General features: G+C 39.2%; 1 protein-coding gene across 2 annotated transcripts in view; it reads right to left on the reverse strand.

Annotated features, from left to right (window-relative positions):
- The window catches only part of Fgf12 (fibroblast growth factor 12), a 504207-nt gene that overhangs the window by 212959 nt on the left and 273276 nt on the right, over positions 1 to 17972 (reverse strand). The window contains exon 1 of one of the 2 annotated variants that reach the window (XM_027936103.3): positions 16735 to 16933. The exons of the other annotated variant lie outside the window; for it this stretch is intronic. Within the exon in view, the coding sequence (XP_027791904.1) occupies positions 16735 to 16933 (199 nt within the window). Of the gene's footprint in view, positions 1 to 16734; positions 16934 to 17972 lie in introns of those variants that run through there. 2 annotated transcript variants of the gene reach the window in all.

Below are 17972 nucleotides of genomic sequence, written 5' to 3' on the forward strand. Positions count from 1 at the left end.
CAAGAACTAGAAAAACAAAAACTGTAAGAAACAACTTCATTAGGCTGGTACAAATACTATAATAAAGGTACCCGCAGTGTTAAGTAGGTGTTCAAAGCAGAAGGGGAGACCCTTACCTGGAAAGTGGGTCTGAATGATGAATAAGGGCTTGTATGAACACAAAGGGGACACTCACAACTACGATTTGGGGATTAGCAAGATGTGTCTCTCTTCTTTATGTTAGTTCACTCACTGCAACAGTGAAACTGTGAACAACAATATGCTCAGAACTCTTAAAACTAAACACAGCAAGGCCTTCGAGCAGATAGCTCACATGCTGTGACATCTACCTGTGAAAGTGCCTGAACCAATTCAGATGAGGTCTAGACCAACCGGTGACTTCATTTAGAATGCAGGCAAAATCCTCTTTTGAAAATCCCAAGAGTTTGGAGAACATTAAAAAATAATAAAAACCCTACTGTGAAATTATAAAGTTCTTTTCTCAAAGCACATTATAAACAGCAGTTGCAAGGTCAGCTAACCAAATATTACTGTGCAAAGGGATAAAGTGATCTCCTAAGGGCCTCTCAGAAATTCTAATCTACACATTTCGCTCTGGATTCATCAGAGCAAATCTGGATGATGACATTTGATTCTAAGCATTACTCTCTACAATCATATTGTGGATGGTCAACACACCTCCTACATGCAAAGCAATTTTAGGTGCTATAATAAATCTTTTATCTCAAATATTTTCTTTCTAAATTTAAGCTAGGTAAACTACTAATATCATGATTTTCAGACCAGAAAATCAAAGCTCAGAAAGTTTAAATAAATTGGCCACATCTTTCTTAGCTTCTGAGTTTGTTAACATTTCCATATATCATGTTACCTATATGGAAAGGCGTGGAGCCAAACTGCATTTGAAAGAACTGAAGAACTATGGAAGACTTAAGACTGGTGGTGATAAGATACAGAATGAAGAGGTAGAGTGAAGGCATGTGTCATAATCCTAGTTTTCAGTTGTCTAAATTCTTGCCCCTTGACCAACACTGGCATTACTTGGGGAAGAATGATAAGGCCATTCCAGACCTGTTGAATCAGAATTTGCATTTTAACAAGATCCCAGATGACTTATGGACACATTAATGTTTGACAAATAGGGGTCTAAAGAACTACTATAGCAGAAATGACTAGAGTTGTGTTTTTCTTTCTGTTTTTGTTTTTCCCCCAAAGTCTTGAACTTCCAGGAGACCAATTTTGGATTAACATGGGGGAAAATAATCATTTAATAATCAGAGTTGACAATACATGTGATGGTTGACCATTGGAGACAGAAAGGTTCCTGACACTTCAACTATTCAGACAGAAAGCCAAACTACATATGAAATTGTTGGTGTTGTGCGTTGCCACTACCTCTAACCTCCTTACAAGAAGAGTTTGTGTCTTTTTCTCTGTGGATCCACTCTTCAGTACTAGTTAAATTTTGAGTAAACAATGGATATTTGTCAAATAATCCAAAATGTGGACAAATGAACAGTGATGATGGGGTCAGAGGAATTTGAATATTAAGTAAATTAAGTGATCTTGAAAGTCCTATGGGACCCTGAGATGCTATGATTGCAACATTAACGGTGTGTAGCTATGCTTTTAATTGTACCTGTGTGTGATAGGGCCGAATCAAAAAACAAACAAACAAAAAAAAAAAAAAAAAACCTCAAAGTTTCCCAAAGAATCACAGTGTATGTAAAGATGACTCTACTTAAAAGTATGTATAAAGCATACTTCAGTGTACTCTCCACCAGGAGCAATAATCTGTGTTTCCCTGGTTTTGCCAGGCTGATGTCTTTGATAAGATTATTCGTTCACCAAATTGATTTTATGTAACATCTATGTGTTAAACCATAGACTTGGCCTTGTTTTGTTAAGATAAAACAGATTAATATCCATTTCCATGTTAGGACTAACCTCAACACAAGACTGCATTAGCACCATGTTCTAATAAAATAGTCAACTAGTCAACGATTCAACATTCACCCTCAACACCTATCAAGATAGGGAGAAGAATCCTATAATAGGAGACCTCTAAATTATTTCTTTAATGATTCCTCGTGATTGGAACACACTCTGAGGTGGCTTATGCTTCACAACCTGATGACCTTCTCTTCATAAACAAAGAGTCCTTCTCATGGAAGGTTAAAATTGACTTGTATTATACTTCAAACTCAGGGAGAAGGCAAAGCTTATTTTGAGTGAGGTAACATAATAAATGGGTCAAAAGATAAAACTGAATCTTCCTATGTCTATTGTAATCATACTGCACAGATAAAGAAATGCAAAAAAATAAAACAAAAAGTTCAAATATCAATAACACCTAAAGAAACAGATAACAGAGGCACATATGAAACTCACAAACTCTAAAATATCACTTAGGCAATATTTTAATTTTAATTATAACCTTCCTTTCTAAATCTTCTAGTGTTACCACTAATGAGTGCAACTAAATGTGACTAGCCATCCATAATACTAAATGGGATTATCCTAAGAGAATGTCAAGCTTGATATCCAGTAAATGTAAGTTTCTTCCTTCCTTAATCGATGGAAGTTCTAATGAAAAACATACCTACAAGGTGCATCCTAAGGTCTGGGAAATTTAGAAACTTGATAATTAATGTTAGTTTGCTTTTCTACTAACACTGCAATTTATATGGCATCCTGTACTTTACTGCTTAATTGCCCATTGCTTAATTAAAACTGTCCTGGAAAAATGACATTCCACATTAGCTTATTCAGAAGTAAATCTCCATCTTTCACTTGATATTCATAACTTCCTTACCTGTTTTTTGTTGTTATCTTCTGAGACTACACTTGTCAATAAATAAATGTACTTCCCATTAAAACAAAAACTGGTTCTACAGTTCTATTAAATCCTTCCAGTGCCTAAGTCCAAGCATAGGTTACCAGCCTATCTTGAATGTTCAATGAAATGCTAGAAACTAAAATAATACAAGGAAAATTTTAAATTTTTAAAATTATCAATTCATATTCACTTACATTAATGAATTCAAGAACAAATAATGTAGAACAGTTAAAAATACGTGTTAATCTTTTGCTGTTCCATTTTCTGTTCATGCCAAATCTTCTAAAACTTCATACTAAACATATCATTAAGCTATTATATCTGACAAACAGATATCTTAAAATCTACCTGGAGTATTAATACCAGAAATACACCTCAAGAATGATAAAGCTGAAAGAATACTCAGAAACTATCTCTAACAGTAAGCCCTTTATTCTGAAAATGAGGAAACTAAGCCAAAGAGAAGCAAAAAGATTTCCCCCAAGGTCATAAAGACTCCAACTCCTGGTCCAGTATTATTTCTATGACATCATATTACCTTGGACTGAATCAAAAACCTTTTTACTCATCTTTTTTAAAGGCTAAGGTTTTTAAACCAAGCAAAAAATAAATACAGAGGACCGTAGCATGCACAGAAGACTTACTTAATGCTGCTATCAATAGCTTTAAGAGTAAGAGGTGAGAAAAGAAGAAAGCCAATGAGGTAATAAAGAGTTGACAGAAAGAAGCTTTTTCATTAGACCCAATCAATATTGTATTCCCCCACCACTTAGAGCTTCACCAAGGAAAGTAAAACTAGAATGAATATGTTCTCCCAAAGGTATTTAACACTAAAATGACTTGTTGATCTCAACTGTAAACGTAGGGACCAGACATAACTAAATTTGAGATCAATGACAAACGTTATTCCCCATTAACCTAGTGTTAAGAAACTAAAGCCAGTCAAGATAGAGATGGGGCCCTGTTCCAAATTGGCTCTGCCATCCAATTCCCTTCAACTTCTGGAGCAAAGATATCAATTAATATAAAGATGTTCCTTCTTTAGCATTGCCCCTTGATACATGGTTATTGTGTTGATAAAAGAGGAAGGGCATGATGCTGTTAGGAAAAGCTCACACTGAGTTAAACAGGGCAATTAGGAGTTGGGTTGGGGAGGAAGAGAAGGCATGGGGTTCAAGCATTCAGCAAATAGGTACATATCAAATGAAAATGGATTCATAAAAATTTTTGTATTTTAAAATCAACAGGAAAGAAATTAATATTGTCCTAAAATACAAGTTAATTTTCTTGCATAGAATTTTCATATTTGTGTAGAAATTCCCTTAAAGCCTGACTAGTATTGATGCCATGAGCATATGAGTCAACAGTGAAATTACTTTTATTTGGATGAGATGTTTCTGACCACCTACTGTGTAGAAAGCATTGAAATGGCTGAGCTGTGGTCCTCAGAAATTCACACTCCAGTGGCAGAGAGATAGGTACTTATACAGTATTTATAGGACAAGACAGAACTGAACTGCAGACAATACAGGTACAAAGATTGAGAGAGGAAGTAATTCTTTCCTTCTGGGAGGGTCTGAGAAAATCTAGCAGAAGAGCTGGGAGTTGTTCTGGGCTTTGAATACTGGGAAGATTACAGCTCAGTGGATAAATGAGGAATTATTTCTGGAGAAGATGGGCGTGGAGGTTACTGGTTTCCCTCATAGAAGGAAAAAAAAAAACAGCTATAAACCAAAGGAAATGGGGAGATAAAGATCCATATTCTGAGAGTGTTAAGATGGCTGGGGTGTGTGGGGAGGGGTGAAAAAAGACCTTGATTTTGTGGCCGACTCATGCCCATGATGTAATAACAAAACTCTATGCTCCCATCAGGCCTTGAACCCACGCTTGCATTTTTAAAAGATACATTGTGGCTTTTTTAAAAATTAAGTAAATATGATTTTCCTTAATATGTAGACATTTAAAGAGAAACTGTCCAATAGGGCACAGCAAAACCACAGCTTAGAACACAGAGTTAACAAATCTCAATTACACATGGCCCTACAGGAAAAGGATGGGGACTTTCTCATTATTTCTATACACCATTCCCATTTGCATGACATACAGATACTCATTAGGTATCTGGCAATATAACTTGACTAATCCTGTTTAAAAGCAGCTACCCACATTCATATTACTCAAACAGAACAGGTAGATAGGTCTTGCTGCTAGCACTGGATACTATCCCATAAGGAGGCAGCTGTGATGTAGCAGTAAAATTCACCATGTAGATTTACAGTGAATGCATGTGTGGGTTCAAAGCCTGACTGGCAGATAGGGTGAATTGATTACAAAGAGATCTGATGTTTCCCAACTCAAACCCACCAACACTGAAATCATAAATCTTACTAGGTGAACCTCCCAAGGTCAGATAGTCATCCTTAAAGGCAGGATATATAATGACCTGAAGCAGAACTCCATACCAAAGCGTCAGTTCCAATAAGAGTTTTTAATCAGAATTTCACACACTTGCCTAGATTAGAATAATGAAACAAGGTGGAATAAGCTTGCTGTTCTCCAGACCTTAGAGGTGTATCCATCAGCTCCAGGGTGAATGTGATTGCTTAGCATAAAAAAGACAGCAGGCAGGACAGAAGATCAGGTGAAAGTAAAAAGAGTCAGGACCAAGGAACCTTCGTTTCACCAGGCCAGAAATTACCCTGAAAGGAGAGACTCCCAACCAAGATGGTAGTCCCATTAGCAGAATCGTAAAGAATGGGACTAATTATGGTATGAGTGTGTCCCTCAAAGGTTCCTGTGTTGGAGACTTAATCTCAACTGTGGCAATGTGATTGGTGGTAGGACTAGTAAGAGGGGGAGCTTAGGGGGAGGACACTGAAGAAGCATCCCAGGAGAGGGATTACAATAGTTCTCATAGGACCTCAGTTAGTTCCCTAAAGAAGTATTGTTTTAAAAGAGCAAGAATGGCCCATCCTAGCTCTCTGGCTTCACAGCTCACCATGGGATCCCTCTCATACATGCTGCTACCATGATATTATTCTCCATGTGACACAGCCTAGGAGGCCCTCATCAGAGATGAGCACATGTTGGTGCCAAACTGCTAAGTGTCCAAAACTGTGAGCTAAGTAAACTTATTTTATTGACTTATTACACTGAATTAAGTATTTCATTATAGCAAGAGAAAATAGACGAATACAAACTCTAACTCAAGAAACCAGAGTCACCCAGCTCATAAGCACTTCAAAGAAGGGAATTTTTGTGGAAATAACAAGAAAAGCATGATTTCAAGACAAATTTCCTTCGAGGCCCTGATTTCCTCATGACCTGTGGGTAGTCAGGGAGTAAATAGACTGCTTGGGAAACCAGAGCTGCAGAGTGTGGAGGCGGCCCATCCACAAAGCTGCCAACTCCTTCCCTGAACAAAAGTTGCAGAGGATAATGGCCCAGGACCTGCCAGGAAAAGATAGGTGAGGCCAGGAGGCAATCAGAAACTCTCTTTACCTTTTGTTAGGGAAAGAAAATTTCCAAGCTTTCAGAGGGATAGCCCACAAGAGCACTGCAGAGGGTGCCTGGGTTTCTCTCAACACAATTCTTTTCCTAGGAATCAGAGCTTCTAGACCATCTCCTCATAGACCATCTCCCTTCCCCTCATGGCCATGCTCCCATCACAAAATTCCACCACCATCCTCCTTCGAAGTATTAAAGCATGACAGCCATACAGGTTTAAGGCACGCTACAGTGGAAGCATGGAATTCCTTAGAATTTGAGATTCCCTTTATTTCTCAGCATTTTTTGGTTAATTGCTCACTCATGGATAACTCTTCTCCAACCCATCCCTCTTTAGGTGATTCTGGGCTGCTGTCCTTTCTTGAACACAGCATCACATGTCGAATGGCTATTCTGTGGGCACCACAGCTAGAGCTCATTGTTTGAGAATGGAACTAACACCTATCGCACCCGGGCAATTTGAATATGAGCTGCTATGTTTGGTACTTATTTCAGTTGTTCTCCCAGTTCATAATTATTGGGGAGTATAGTCTGATTTGAGGGCACAATTAAGGGGATCTGGTTCATCTTTTGAAGTCCCCAAATTAAAGTACAACATTTAAGTCACTTACATAAAAAAAAAAAATTCTCTTCTGGAAATTTTCATTTATTTTTCTCTTTATGGTAACTTCTGTAAGCTTACAGTTTTTCTCTCACAAACCTCTTTCACACTTCATTTCAATCCCCATTTGGACCTTAGTTTTTTAAAAGTCTAAAACACGGCAATTGACCAGATTTAATTCCTAATCCCTGAAGGGAGAAAATAAGCAAAAAAAACCGGGGGGTGCAGAGACTGATATTTTAGACAAATTTAACCAAGGTATGCGTTTTGGGGGAATATCCAAAGCAGCACACAGGAACGTGGGCTGTATCCTAGGAAGCTGGGAGCAGATTCATGTTTACGTCCCAGTCATGGGTATTTTTCTCCTGAGGGAGGAGCACTATCATTAATGGCTTTCCAAGTTAAAAAGGCCCTTAGACAGCCAAATTATTTTCGAAGAAAGAAACTGAGACTTATTTCCAACACTGGCACAATGGAAAGAAAACTTGATTAGGAAAAACAACAAACGTAAATCCAAATCTAGAATCTAATTCTAATTAGTCCTATGAAACTGGAGGCCCCCAGCTTGTAGGATCTTAGTAGAGATACTGACTTCAGAATCCCTCTTTCTCTGTGACCTGCTCAATGAGTTGCTGCGCCATCTGCTCATAGCAACTGAAGAACTGCAGTGACACAGGCAAGATGTGAGGCACTGAGAATCTTGTGCTGGCCAGAGTACAGGTCCTGTTCTTGGGAACTCACACTTTGATCAGGAAGATGAGGCACACAAACATATATACATGATGAATCTCAATTTGGGGACACCATAAAGTATCCACCAATGAGCAAAAGGAACATACTTATGTTGCCCTGCACATGTTGAAGTTGTAAAGCCCCGAGGTGATGGTATTAGGTCAAGGGGCATTTGGGAGGACATCTGGCGATGATAGCAGAGCCCTCATGAATGGGATAAGTGTCCTTATAAAAGAGACCCAAGAGAGCTGTGTTGTCCTTCTGCCAAGTGAAAAATGCAGCAAGAAGGCTGCCATCTATGAACTAGGAAAACCAACTCTCACCAGATACTAAATCTAAAACCTGGATTTTGTTTCCCAAACTCTAGATCTGTGAGATATAAATTGCTGTTGTTTGGATCACCATTCTATGGTTTTGTTATAGCAGCCTGAATGTACTAAGACAGAGGATCATCCATATAATTGAAATTAGTATACACAATTTCTAGGCATCCGAAATAAGTTCCTAAAGTCATTAAACACTAAATTAACTTTGGTTTAAGTGCCACAAGGTATGAAAGGAAGGGATTTGAACAGGTTAGTGATTCTCAGTCCTAACCACATATTAGAACACCTAGGAGGTTAAAAACAAACAAAATGAATGGATGATGCCTGGGCCCAGACTACAAACATTAAATCACTTTCTGGGTGTGTGGCATTAGAACACTTTTAAAACCCCCAGTTGATTTTATCTTGCACTTATTGCTAAGAACCACGAGCTAGCTGATATAAACTCATAGCTCCAACTTAGAGCTTGTGATTTCATCCTGGCCCATGTCATCTTTCTCTTCTAGGAAACCATGTTTGGTCTTAGGCCTTGCAACTGTTTGTTGTGACCCCTGGAATACCATTTAGAAAGAACCTTATATACATAAACTCCAACAAGGAAGCAGTTATGTAAGTATGGTTAAAAGCAGGGAGCCTGGGGGGTATAAATACTACAAACTAATCAAATGACTAACAGCCGGCAAACAAATAAGGAGAAATTTACAAAACTCTTTCTACGAAGTCATCTGACCATGCAAAGACCATGAACTTCTAAACTTACCTACAAAATCCATCAAGTACCATACTTAGGAAAGCCATTCCAAAATGTGGATATTTAGGACTGAGGCCTGTTAGGCACCATATATTTTATTTCAATTTTAAAAGACTAGGAAAGCTTAGCATTTTCTACTGACTGTAATATTTGTCCCTGCCTGGCATATATTTGCTTATAGAATTGTTCTTGCTAGGTAATAGCTCCTGAATGATGGAGGAGGGTGATCATTGTAAAGGGTTCCTTCAGAGCTCATATACGGCTAACCTTATACAGATGGGTATCAAAGACTCTCAGCATATTGTGAAACTATTACACAATGAACAATATGCAGTTCTCCCCTTAGCATTCCATAGTGCTTTGTAGTTCAGCAATTATGTTGTTTGAGCCACATGGACTGTGCCTTCTCCTCAGTGTTGCTCCATCTCAACAAAGGAGCGATGCACTCTTGAATTGTTCAGCCAGGGATCACCCAGGCACCTTCTTCTCCTGACCCAGTCTGCCTCTCGTCTATTTGCTTTCCATCTCTACCCAGTCTCTTTCATGTCCACGGGCAGTCTCTTATCTGTGTCAACATCACCTATAGCCTAGACCAGCAGTTTTCAAACTGTTCAGTTTCAGAATCTATTTACACTTACAGAAATTATTGAATATTCCCAAAGAGCTTCTGCATAGGTGACTTAGAGCTCTAAATATTTGCTGTATTTACAAATTACAATAAATTTTTTCAAATATTTACTCATTAAAAATAACAATAATTGGGGCTGGGGACGTGGCTCAAGCGGCAGCGCGCTCACCTGGCATGCATGGGGTGCTGGGTTCCATCCTCAGCACCACATAAAAATAAAATAAAGATGTTGTGTCCATCAAAAACTAAAAATAAAATATTAAAAAATTCTCTCTTAAAAATAATAATAACAATAATAAACCCATGTAAGCACCGTGTTCTAATAAAACATATCTATATTTTCCCAATAAAAAATAAAGAAAAGACTCATCTATAAAGATGTTTATAAATCACTCTAAATTATCTGGCTTAGAGAAGTCAGCTGAATTCTCAAACCACATATTCAATCTCTTGTCCTGTTTTTGTTTTTGAAGGTACATAAAGAAAACTCCAGGGGACACTCATGACACAATCAGTAAAAAATAAAAAGGCAAATAACTAGTATTATCATGAAATATTTTAATGAAAATAGTTTTGACATTGTTAAGCCCACTGATATATTTTCAAGATGCTCCCAGGGCCTTTGCATCACACATTGACAACTGCTGGCCCAGACTCAGATCTTAAGCCTCCTCCCTGTTCCTTTGCTTCCACATGGGCTCCCTTGCAATCCTCCAAAACCAGAGTGCCCACTTAAAAATACAAATCACATTCTATCACCTCCCACTCCTGCCCTGCTTTGGATCCTGGATTAAAACACAAAATCCCTCCTCAGTCTTTCCAGGCTGGGCACAACTTGGTCCTCGCCATGCTTGCCAGCAGCACCTGTGCCCTCTCCCACATCTCACTGCTCCAGGCTCCCTCAGTTTCTCCTAAAACACTCATGTCAACCTCACACAAGCTGCTCCCCCCCCGCCTTGTAGGCTCTTCCATCCCTCTTTCTCTCACCCTTTGGAGCTCTACTCAGTCTTCCTCAGAGAGGCATTCCTTGACCAAATACGAGACAGAGTATCTTCATTTTACAAATCAGAAAACTGAGGCTAAAAGAGATTCAGAATCTTGCCTAATGTTTGTACAAATACTATATCCAGAATTCAAATTGAGATTCCACTCCAAATTCCACATATTTAACTGTTTTACATTTTCACTTAGATGGTAACTTAGAACAAAAAAAAAAAAAAAAAAAAGAAAGGACTAACATAATCCCACAGGGCTCTCTTGAACATGACATTAACCTCCTTACTTTCAAAAACAGTTGAAGCAATTGTTTATTTACTTATTTGTTTTGGGTGGTCCTGGGACTTGAACCCAAGGGTGTTCTACCACTGAGCTAAATCCCCAGCCCTTATTATTTTTTTCTTTGACACAAAGTGCTACTAAGTTACCCAGGCTGACCTGAACCTCGTGATCCTCCTGTCGCAGACTCCCAAATTGATAGGATTACAGGTGTGCTCCACCATGCCTTACCCAGTTGTTTGCTTACAGGCAGAAAGTCCGCCTCATTGGGTCCAAGTATCCTGATAGGCCCTTATGTGCCCCAAATGACTTTCCTAGATGTCTCTGGGGCTCCTGACTTGCAAAAGGTATATCCCAGCCATGGGCCAGGACCAGCACATAGCACAACCATAAGGTACGTTATTTGTACTGGTCTGAAGCTCCCTACCAGCCTTTCCACCTTATTCTTCCTCCCTGGGGGCTCTAGATCACATACAGAGCAAAGAAATCAAGTTTAACATTTCTCAAACTCTCCATGAATTTCCTCCCAACAATAATATTCCAGCCTCGGATCAAATAAAATTATTTACATTCAGGGCTTCTTAGATCAAAGTGATGGAAGACAAGGACAGATAATCTACAGAGGAAACTGGGAACCACATGACTACTTAGTCACTTTCTGATTCCATGAACCTGAACAAGTCTTTCTGGCACTTGGAGGGAGGCACTTGGTGGTTTACTCAGTTCTAAGATGAGGCTAACTGCCTTAGTGGGTTGCTAAAAAAAATAAAAGACACAAAAAAAATTATGAAGAAACTGCAACTCCTGAAGGCATGCCATTAGAGAAAATCCCAAAAGTACTATATTAAGTGTGACCCTATATATAACAAGGCTGTCTTTGAGAGCCTGCATAAAATGCGTAATAATTCTAAAAGAAAAAGTCAATATCAAATATACATCAAGATGAAGCACTTAAAGAATAGATAAGAGTTCATAGACGAACTCTAGATAGGGCAGAGTTGTTGGAGGGGAAGGGAGGGGCGTGGAGTTTGAAATGATAGTGGAATGTGATGGTCTTTATTATCCAAAGTACATGTATGAAGACACGAATTGGTGTGAATATACTTTGTATACAACCAGAGATATGAAAAATTGTGCTCTATATGTGTAATAAGAATTGTAATGCATTCTACTGTCATATATAAATAATAAAAAAGAATAGATAAGAAAAAGTGCTTCACTACCAACAAATTTCCCAAACCAAATCCACACTGTAATATCCATGCAGAAATAGTTTTCACCAAGAATAAGAGCAATGTAATGGCACAAGAGTAAGCCCTGGACTTTTTTGAAATACAGTTATAGGAGACAACCCTTTAGTTTGTAAAGATCTTCCAAAAATGTTCCCTGCTTTCTCAAATACAGAGACTACCTCATTTCCTGCAAATTGTTTTTTTCTAATTCTGTTCAAGGATATCAACTTCATTAAAACTTTAAAGATTTAATCCTGAGTTATGGCTTGATGAGATCTCTGTGGGATGAAAGAAATCAAGAGATCACAGTACCTGCTATTTTAAAATGTTCTTACAATGGAAATATAATTTGTTGATGAGAATGCATTGCTGCAGAGAAAAATCGAATTTGAAGAAAAAAAATTTGAAATATTAGCTTAAACCCTAGGGTGAGCTTCTAAAAAGAAAATCTGTTTTTTTTTAAACAAACATCAAGGCAAATATCACTTAATTAGGCTGATTTTATATTTCAGACATGAGTCATATTTTTGAAAGAGAAAATTCAAAGTACTTACAATATATGTAAAATATCACTTTTCATACAAAGTAAGTTTTGATTTAGCTATTGACCAAAATTATTCAATTTATAAAAATCTAATTTATATTCAGGGTCACAGGTTAAGCATTCTTTTATTTCTCTTGTTACCTTTTTTCTTGAAGATTCTATTTTCTATGATGATTTCTTCCTCTATATGAAAGGAAAGCTTTGATAGTAAAATGTTGAATAGGAATATTGTTAAATTCCATACATCTACCAAAACAAGTTGGAAGAACATCAGAACATTATAAACTACAGTTTTCATAAGAGAAAAAAAAAAACACTCAGAAAAATAAGACAAATAAAAATCAACAAAATTTGGTAAAATTTCAATCACTTCTTTGATTTATTTTATCACAGATAAATTTACATTACATTATTTTTGAAGGTAAGGGCATATAAAACAAAACACTTATATTATGAAAAATATCAGATTTTTCTTAGGTGAGAAATTTTTCCTAAGGATGATTTTGTTTAATGTTCTGGTTTAAGGGAAAAACTAAATTATACAGAAAAACAATAAAACCACCAAGACCCCTTAAAATATTCCAATTTTTGATTCATTTAGTTACTCTGTACTTTCTAGAGAGTCTCATTTAAAAGCAAAAGAGTGACACTAGATGACCTCCAAATCACAGCCACTCAGACATTGAGAGATTCTATAAACACTTTCCCTTGTTGATGGTGAATGCTACCCACTAGCTGCAGTAACTCTAAGTTAAAACATATCATTTTGGAGTCAGTCATTTGTACATATGCTTCTCTGCAAAATAAAACAAATGTTAAAAGGAATAACCCATGTAATTCATATGGATCTACTAACAGCCTAGACACAGCAAATCAAGTGGCATCCACATTTTAGCAAATATTCTAGCAAGGTTGTTTAACTAGATACTTCACAAACACGTAAAGAATGACTCAAATAATGACTATAAGAATTCACTTCTCTTTATTAGAAAGTGCACAACAAACCAACAAGTTCTGAAGGCCTAATGAGCCAGGACTGGATCCAATGACCTTAGTCAAACTGCCAATACAGGGTCTCCAACAATTCACTTCCAAAGAGCTAAAGCCCACCCCAGTGCTCAATGGGTCACAATTTCTAGGTTGCCTATAGGCTGTCACTATCAGATTTATTTAGATAATGCATGTGTAGCTATAGCTGGTTGTTTTAGAACTCCAACAGTCTTTTTTTAGGCTTTGCCTCTGTCATCTGGGAGGTATATTCCCTTCTCTAAACCATTTTTACTAATTATAAAAAAATAATGAAAATAGTAGTACCAAGCCCTAAAAAATTAAATAAATAAAATTATTTCCATCCTTTAACAGAGTACACTCTCCTCTTCTTCAAACTACCTTTTCTATGTTATGTTGTAAAAAAGATAGGGGGGAAATCTAGCGAATATAGTTCTAGCCCTAATTTTGCCACAATCTTACATGTGTAACTTTAGAGAAAATATAATCTTGCTGTGGCATTAGGATGTCTCATCTATACGGGTCAGGATTTTGTTGCACAACCCCAGAATGCAACATCACATTCTACTCCAGAAAGGCATTCATGAAGCATCTGATACCCACTGTGGCCCTGGAACTATGTAATGTGAGGTCCTGCCCTGCCAGTTTCCACATTTTCATGTTGTTTCTGAGATTGATTTTAACATCTAGTCCCTGAACCATACTTTCAGAATCTTCACTGGGCTTATAAAGTTTCAACATTACACTCTCAGAAATTGGTGAACTAAGAAAAGAGACTGAGAGATACTCATTGTATCAGCCCTGGGATCAGAAATACAAGCATGGCCTTTCCCATTAAATAGTTGTCTTAGCCTTACTGCCTCAGCCGCACTCTCCTAGAAAGTCTGTGGAATGTGTGTCTCAGTGTTAGAAATCCACAGTGGAAATTCAGGGCAAATTATTTCATGTCACCACTTCACCGTTTGTGACTCAGATTGTACTTTGCAAGGGTATGGCTTAGAAAGGCTAGTGATTTCAAGAATAACTCAAATAATAGTGACTATAAGGCCAAAGTGCTTATAAAACTGATTCCTTCAAATAGAACTTTTTGGTGTTTAACAACTTCCTCCCAATCCACTAAAGAATAAATTGTGGAATTGAGATGTGGAAGGTTCTATCTCTATATAAATAGGCTCAGCCTATATACTACATGAATCATGGTTTCTGACAGCAGATCAACAAATCAGTTGTTTGGTTTCATTAGTAAGTATAATGGCACACTGTCATATTCCCCAAAAGCTTTACCACATACCACACTCCAGTTCCTCTAAGCTAAGCTTCAGAACAAACCCCAGTCCATGGTATACAAATGCATTTCTGTTGCCTTGCACCCAACAGTTCCTGCCATCTCTGTGCCAGACTGTTACCATGACACTTTAGGTAAAGAAGTCACCAGTCAAGAGCCTTCCTGGCAAGATGAACACCAACTAGATGAAAAAGAGAAACAGATTAAATAAACACCAAAAAAAAACCCCAATAAACTCAGAAATTCCTTATTTTCAAATGAGATACTAGGGAAATGGCCACAGGAAGCAAAGCACAAAATCCTTCCTTCCCATGCAAAATTAAGCATTGCAAATTGTTCATTTGCAAATCAGCTTCAACAAAGATCAAATAAGTTTATCTTATCCATTCACAAATACAATCCACCTGCCATACTTGTTACCTTGTTTTTAGCTGAGGAGGCTTAGTAGGATTCCAACTAGAGTGCAACAATGTACTAGAGACAGAGATGTAAGAGTCACATTGAGTTCAGAGCCTTGAAGTTTCTTGTACACCATATAATCCTTAAGAGAAGGCTTCCAAACTAACCCTGTGCAACAAAACAGAGGATTTTATTTTCCCCCAATACGAATCGTTGGATGTACAGTGATAACTCCAGAGTTTGTGTAAATCTTCACTTTATAAAATATACATGTCATATCAAGTAGATGTAAAATAACAGAGACTTTGGTAGCTCCTGCCTTGGGTTCATTATATTGTTGTTTACTTCTGAAATTTATTACTCTAATGCCATCACAGAATTAAAAAAAAAAAAAAAAATGAGCTCACTGATGAAGTGACTAATGTCACGAAGACCCAATGGAAAACAAAACAAGGTGACTTCCTTGCAAGACTTACTCCCAAATTTTTAAGCTAATCCTAAACCCCATTTGAATGTAACTTATGTGTTTCATTCTTACAACCGAAGAGAATACCCCATACCCATGTCAGAGTTGCTAAGGGGCTAACCTAAACTAATCAACTGATCATAGAACTGGTTCTCTTTCCACCCAGTATTCCCTTTCAGTTCTCCACACCAAAGGTAGAACATCTGCATGTTGCAATTGACTCTGCAGCCACACCCAGGATCAATGTGTCTCATGGAAGCACAGATCTTGACAATCTGCTTTCATTCTCAAGATGGGATACTGGTGTGGCTTAGGCTGGGAACTGTCACACTGAAACTAGAGATATCCAATTTCCCTTTGCAGCGATATATCAAAGAATAATCATTTGAGTTTAGGGATGTAGAAGAAAATCCTCGTCAGAAAGGTAATGCTATGAAAATCTCTAATAAGTCTGAGGTTTTCTTCACATTCCCTAAGGCCAAACTGTGGGTGTTATCTTGTTCGAATAATGTCTCAAAAGTGTATGTGTGCAAGGATAGTAATAGGACAGAAAAGTTTATAAACAGAGCCTTTGGAAACCATCAAAATGGCTGGAAAAGGGGAAGAGGAAGAGGACTGTGAAAGGAAAATGAAGGAATAGTTAGAAAAATGAGATTAAATTTAAGTTCATCTGGTGTCCACTAAATGTCTATCATGTGATGTTATTAGGGATGTTGGGAAGAGCTTGATTTATCTTTAGGTGCTCAAGGTGGAGTATATATATATTCCACAGATGGATGGATGGTTGAATGGATGGAAAAGAAGAGTGACAAAATGATTGAATGGATGGATGGATGGATGGAATGATCATTGCCCTCAAAGACTTTACAAACTATTTGGGATTAGTGTATCTATATATCTGACTCTCATTCTAGTCAAACTGTGTATTGATCAAAGCATAAAGTGTTTTCCTGTATATAGGACAAGAAGCTATTTGACAAGACAGTGGTTGAAAGAGAGATGTCTAGAAATTAGCGGAGAGGAAAGGCCACAATGAAAGGGATCCTGGTTTCTTTCCATGAGCTGGAGATCTAGGTGCTTTAAGGAAGGGGGGAAAAGGGTGTCGGCCTCTGGGGAGCCCACTGTCCGGGCTTCTACTGACCTGGTCTCCGCCTCACGGGCCTCTTGCGGCCGCTGCAGAAGCGCACTTTGCTGAACACCCCGAGGACGTGCCTCTCGCACAGGGAGCGCCCGTCTTTGCTGGGGCTGGAACGGCGCTTGGAGGCCGACACCCGGTCGCTGTTCGACTCCCTCGCCTGCCGCTTCTGCCGGATCAAGGAACTGGCTATCGCCGCAGCCATAGCAGCTCAGCGCGGGCCCCGGGCCCTAGGCTCCACGGCGCCCTCCGAATCGCGCTCCGCCGGGTCGAGGGCAGGACCTCGGCGGCAAGGAGGGATAGGGCAGGAGCGGGGAGGCAGTGCTAATATTTGAGGAGGCTGCAGTACAGAAAACCCTGCGTCCACAAGGTTAGTCAGAGTCTGGGCAGTGGCAACAAAATGTGTGAAGATCCAGATGTAAACTTCCCCAACCGCTGGCGGCGGGGGCGGGGCGGTCCCAGGCCCTCCTGCGAAGTAGGTGTGCACCCCAAACTTGCACCCCAAGGCGATCCACTTCCAAGGGGTAGTAGTGAGTTTGGTCACACTGCGTTCAGGGTGCCAAATGGAAGGGGCTAAAGGATGTCCGAAATCACAAGCCGTGCCCCTGTTGGAGAGGCGCAAGCGTCGTAAGGTGTCCAAAGTATATCTACACATACATACATAGAAAACGCGTTTACAAAGCAGCGTCTGGACCGAGGAGGGTACGGTGCCCCCGGTAGAAAATACTAAAAAGTGGATAAAACGTTCCTTTAGAAAACAAGCCACCAACCGCAAGAGAGAAGGAGAGGAAGGCAGCAATTTAACTCCCTGCGGCCCGCAGTTCTGGAGATTAGGAGGTCCGTCCCGGCTTGGTGAGGTCTACGGAATGCATTGAACCGGCTGCGGTTCTCCAGGGGCCGGCCGCCCGAGTTCTGGAATTCTGAGAGGCGCGAAGTGGGAGCGGTTTGCAGGAGTCTGGATAGGGGCGCGGGGCGGGGGCAGCTGTTTCCAGCTGCGGTGAGTGCGACTCTCCTCCAGCAGCACTGCAAAGAGAGCGAGAGACGAAGGGGCGGGGGGAGGAAGGGAGATCCTCGAGGGCCAAGCACCCTTGGGGAGCAACCCGCGAGAGGCGATCCGCGGGGTCCCAAGAGCGGGCGCTCTTTCTCTTTCCGCTTGCTTTCCAGCACGAGACGGGCACAGTTGGTGATTATTTAGGGAATCCTAAATCTGGAATGACTCAGTAGTTTAAATAAGCCCCCTCAAA

The sequence above is a fragment of the Marmota flaviventris genome, chromosome 8, assembly GCF_047511675.1.
Source record: "Marmota flaviventris isolate mMarFla1 chromosome 8, mMarFla1.hap1, whole genome shotgun sequence".
Classification (NCBI taxonomy): Eukaryota; Metazoa; Chordata; class Mammalia; order Rodentia; family Sciuridae; genus Marmota; species Marmota flaviventris.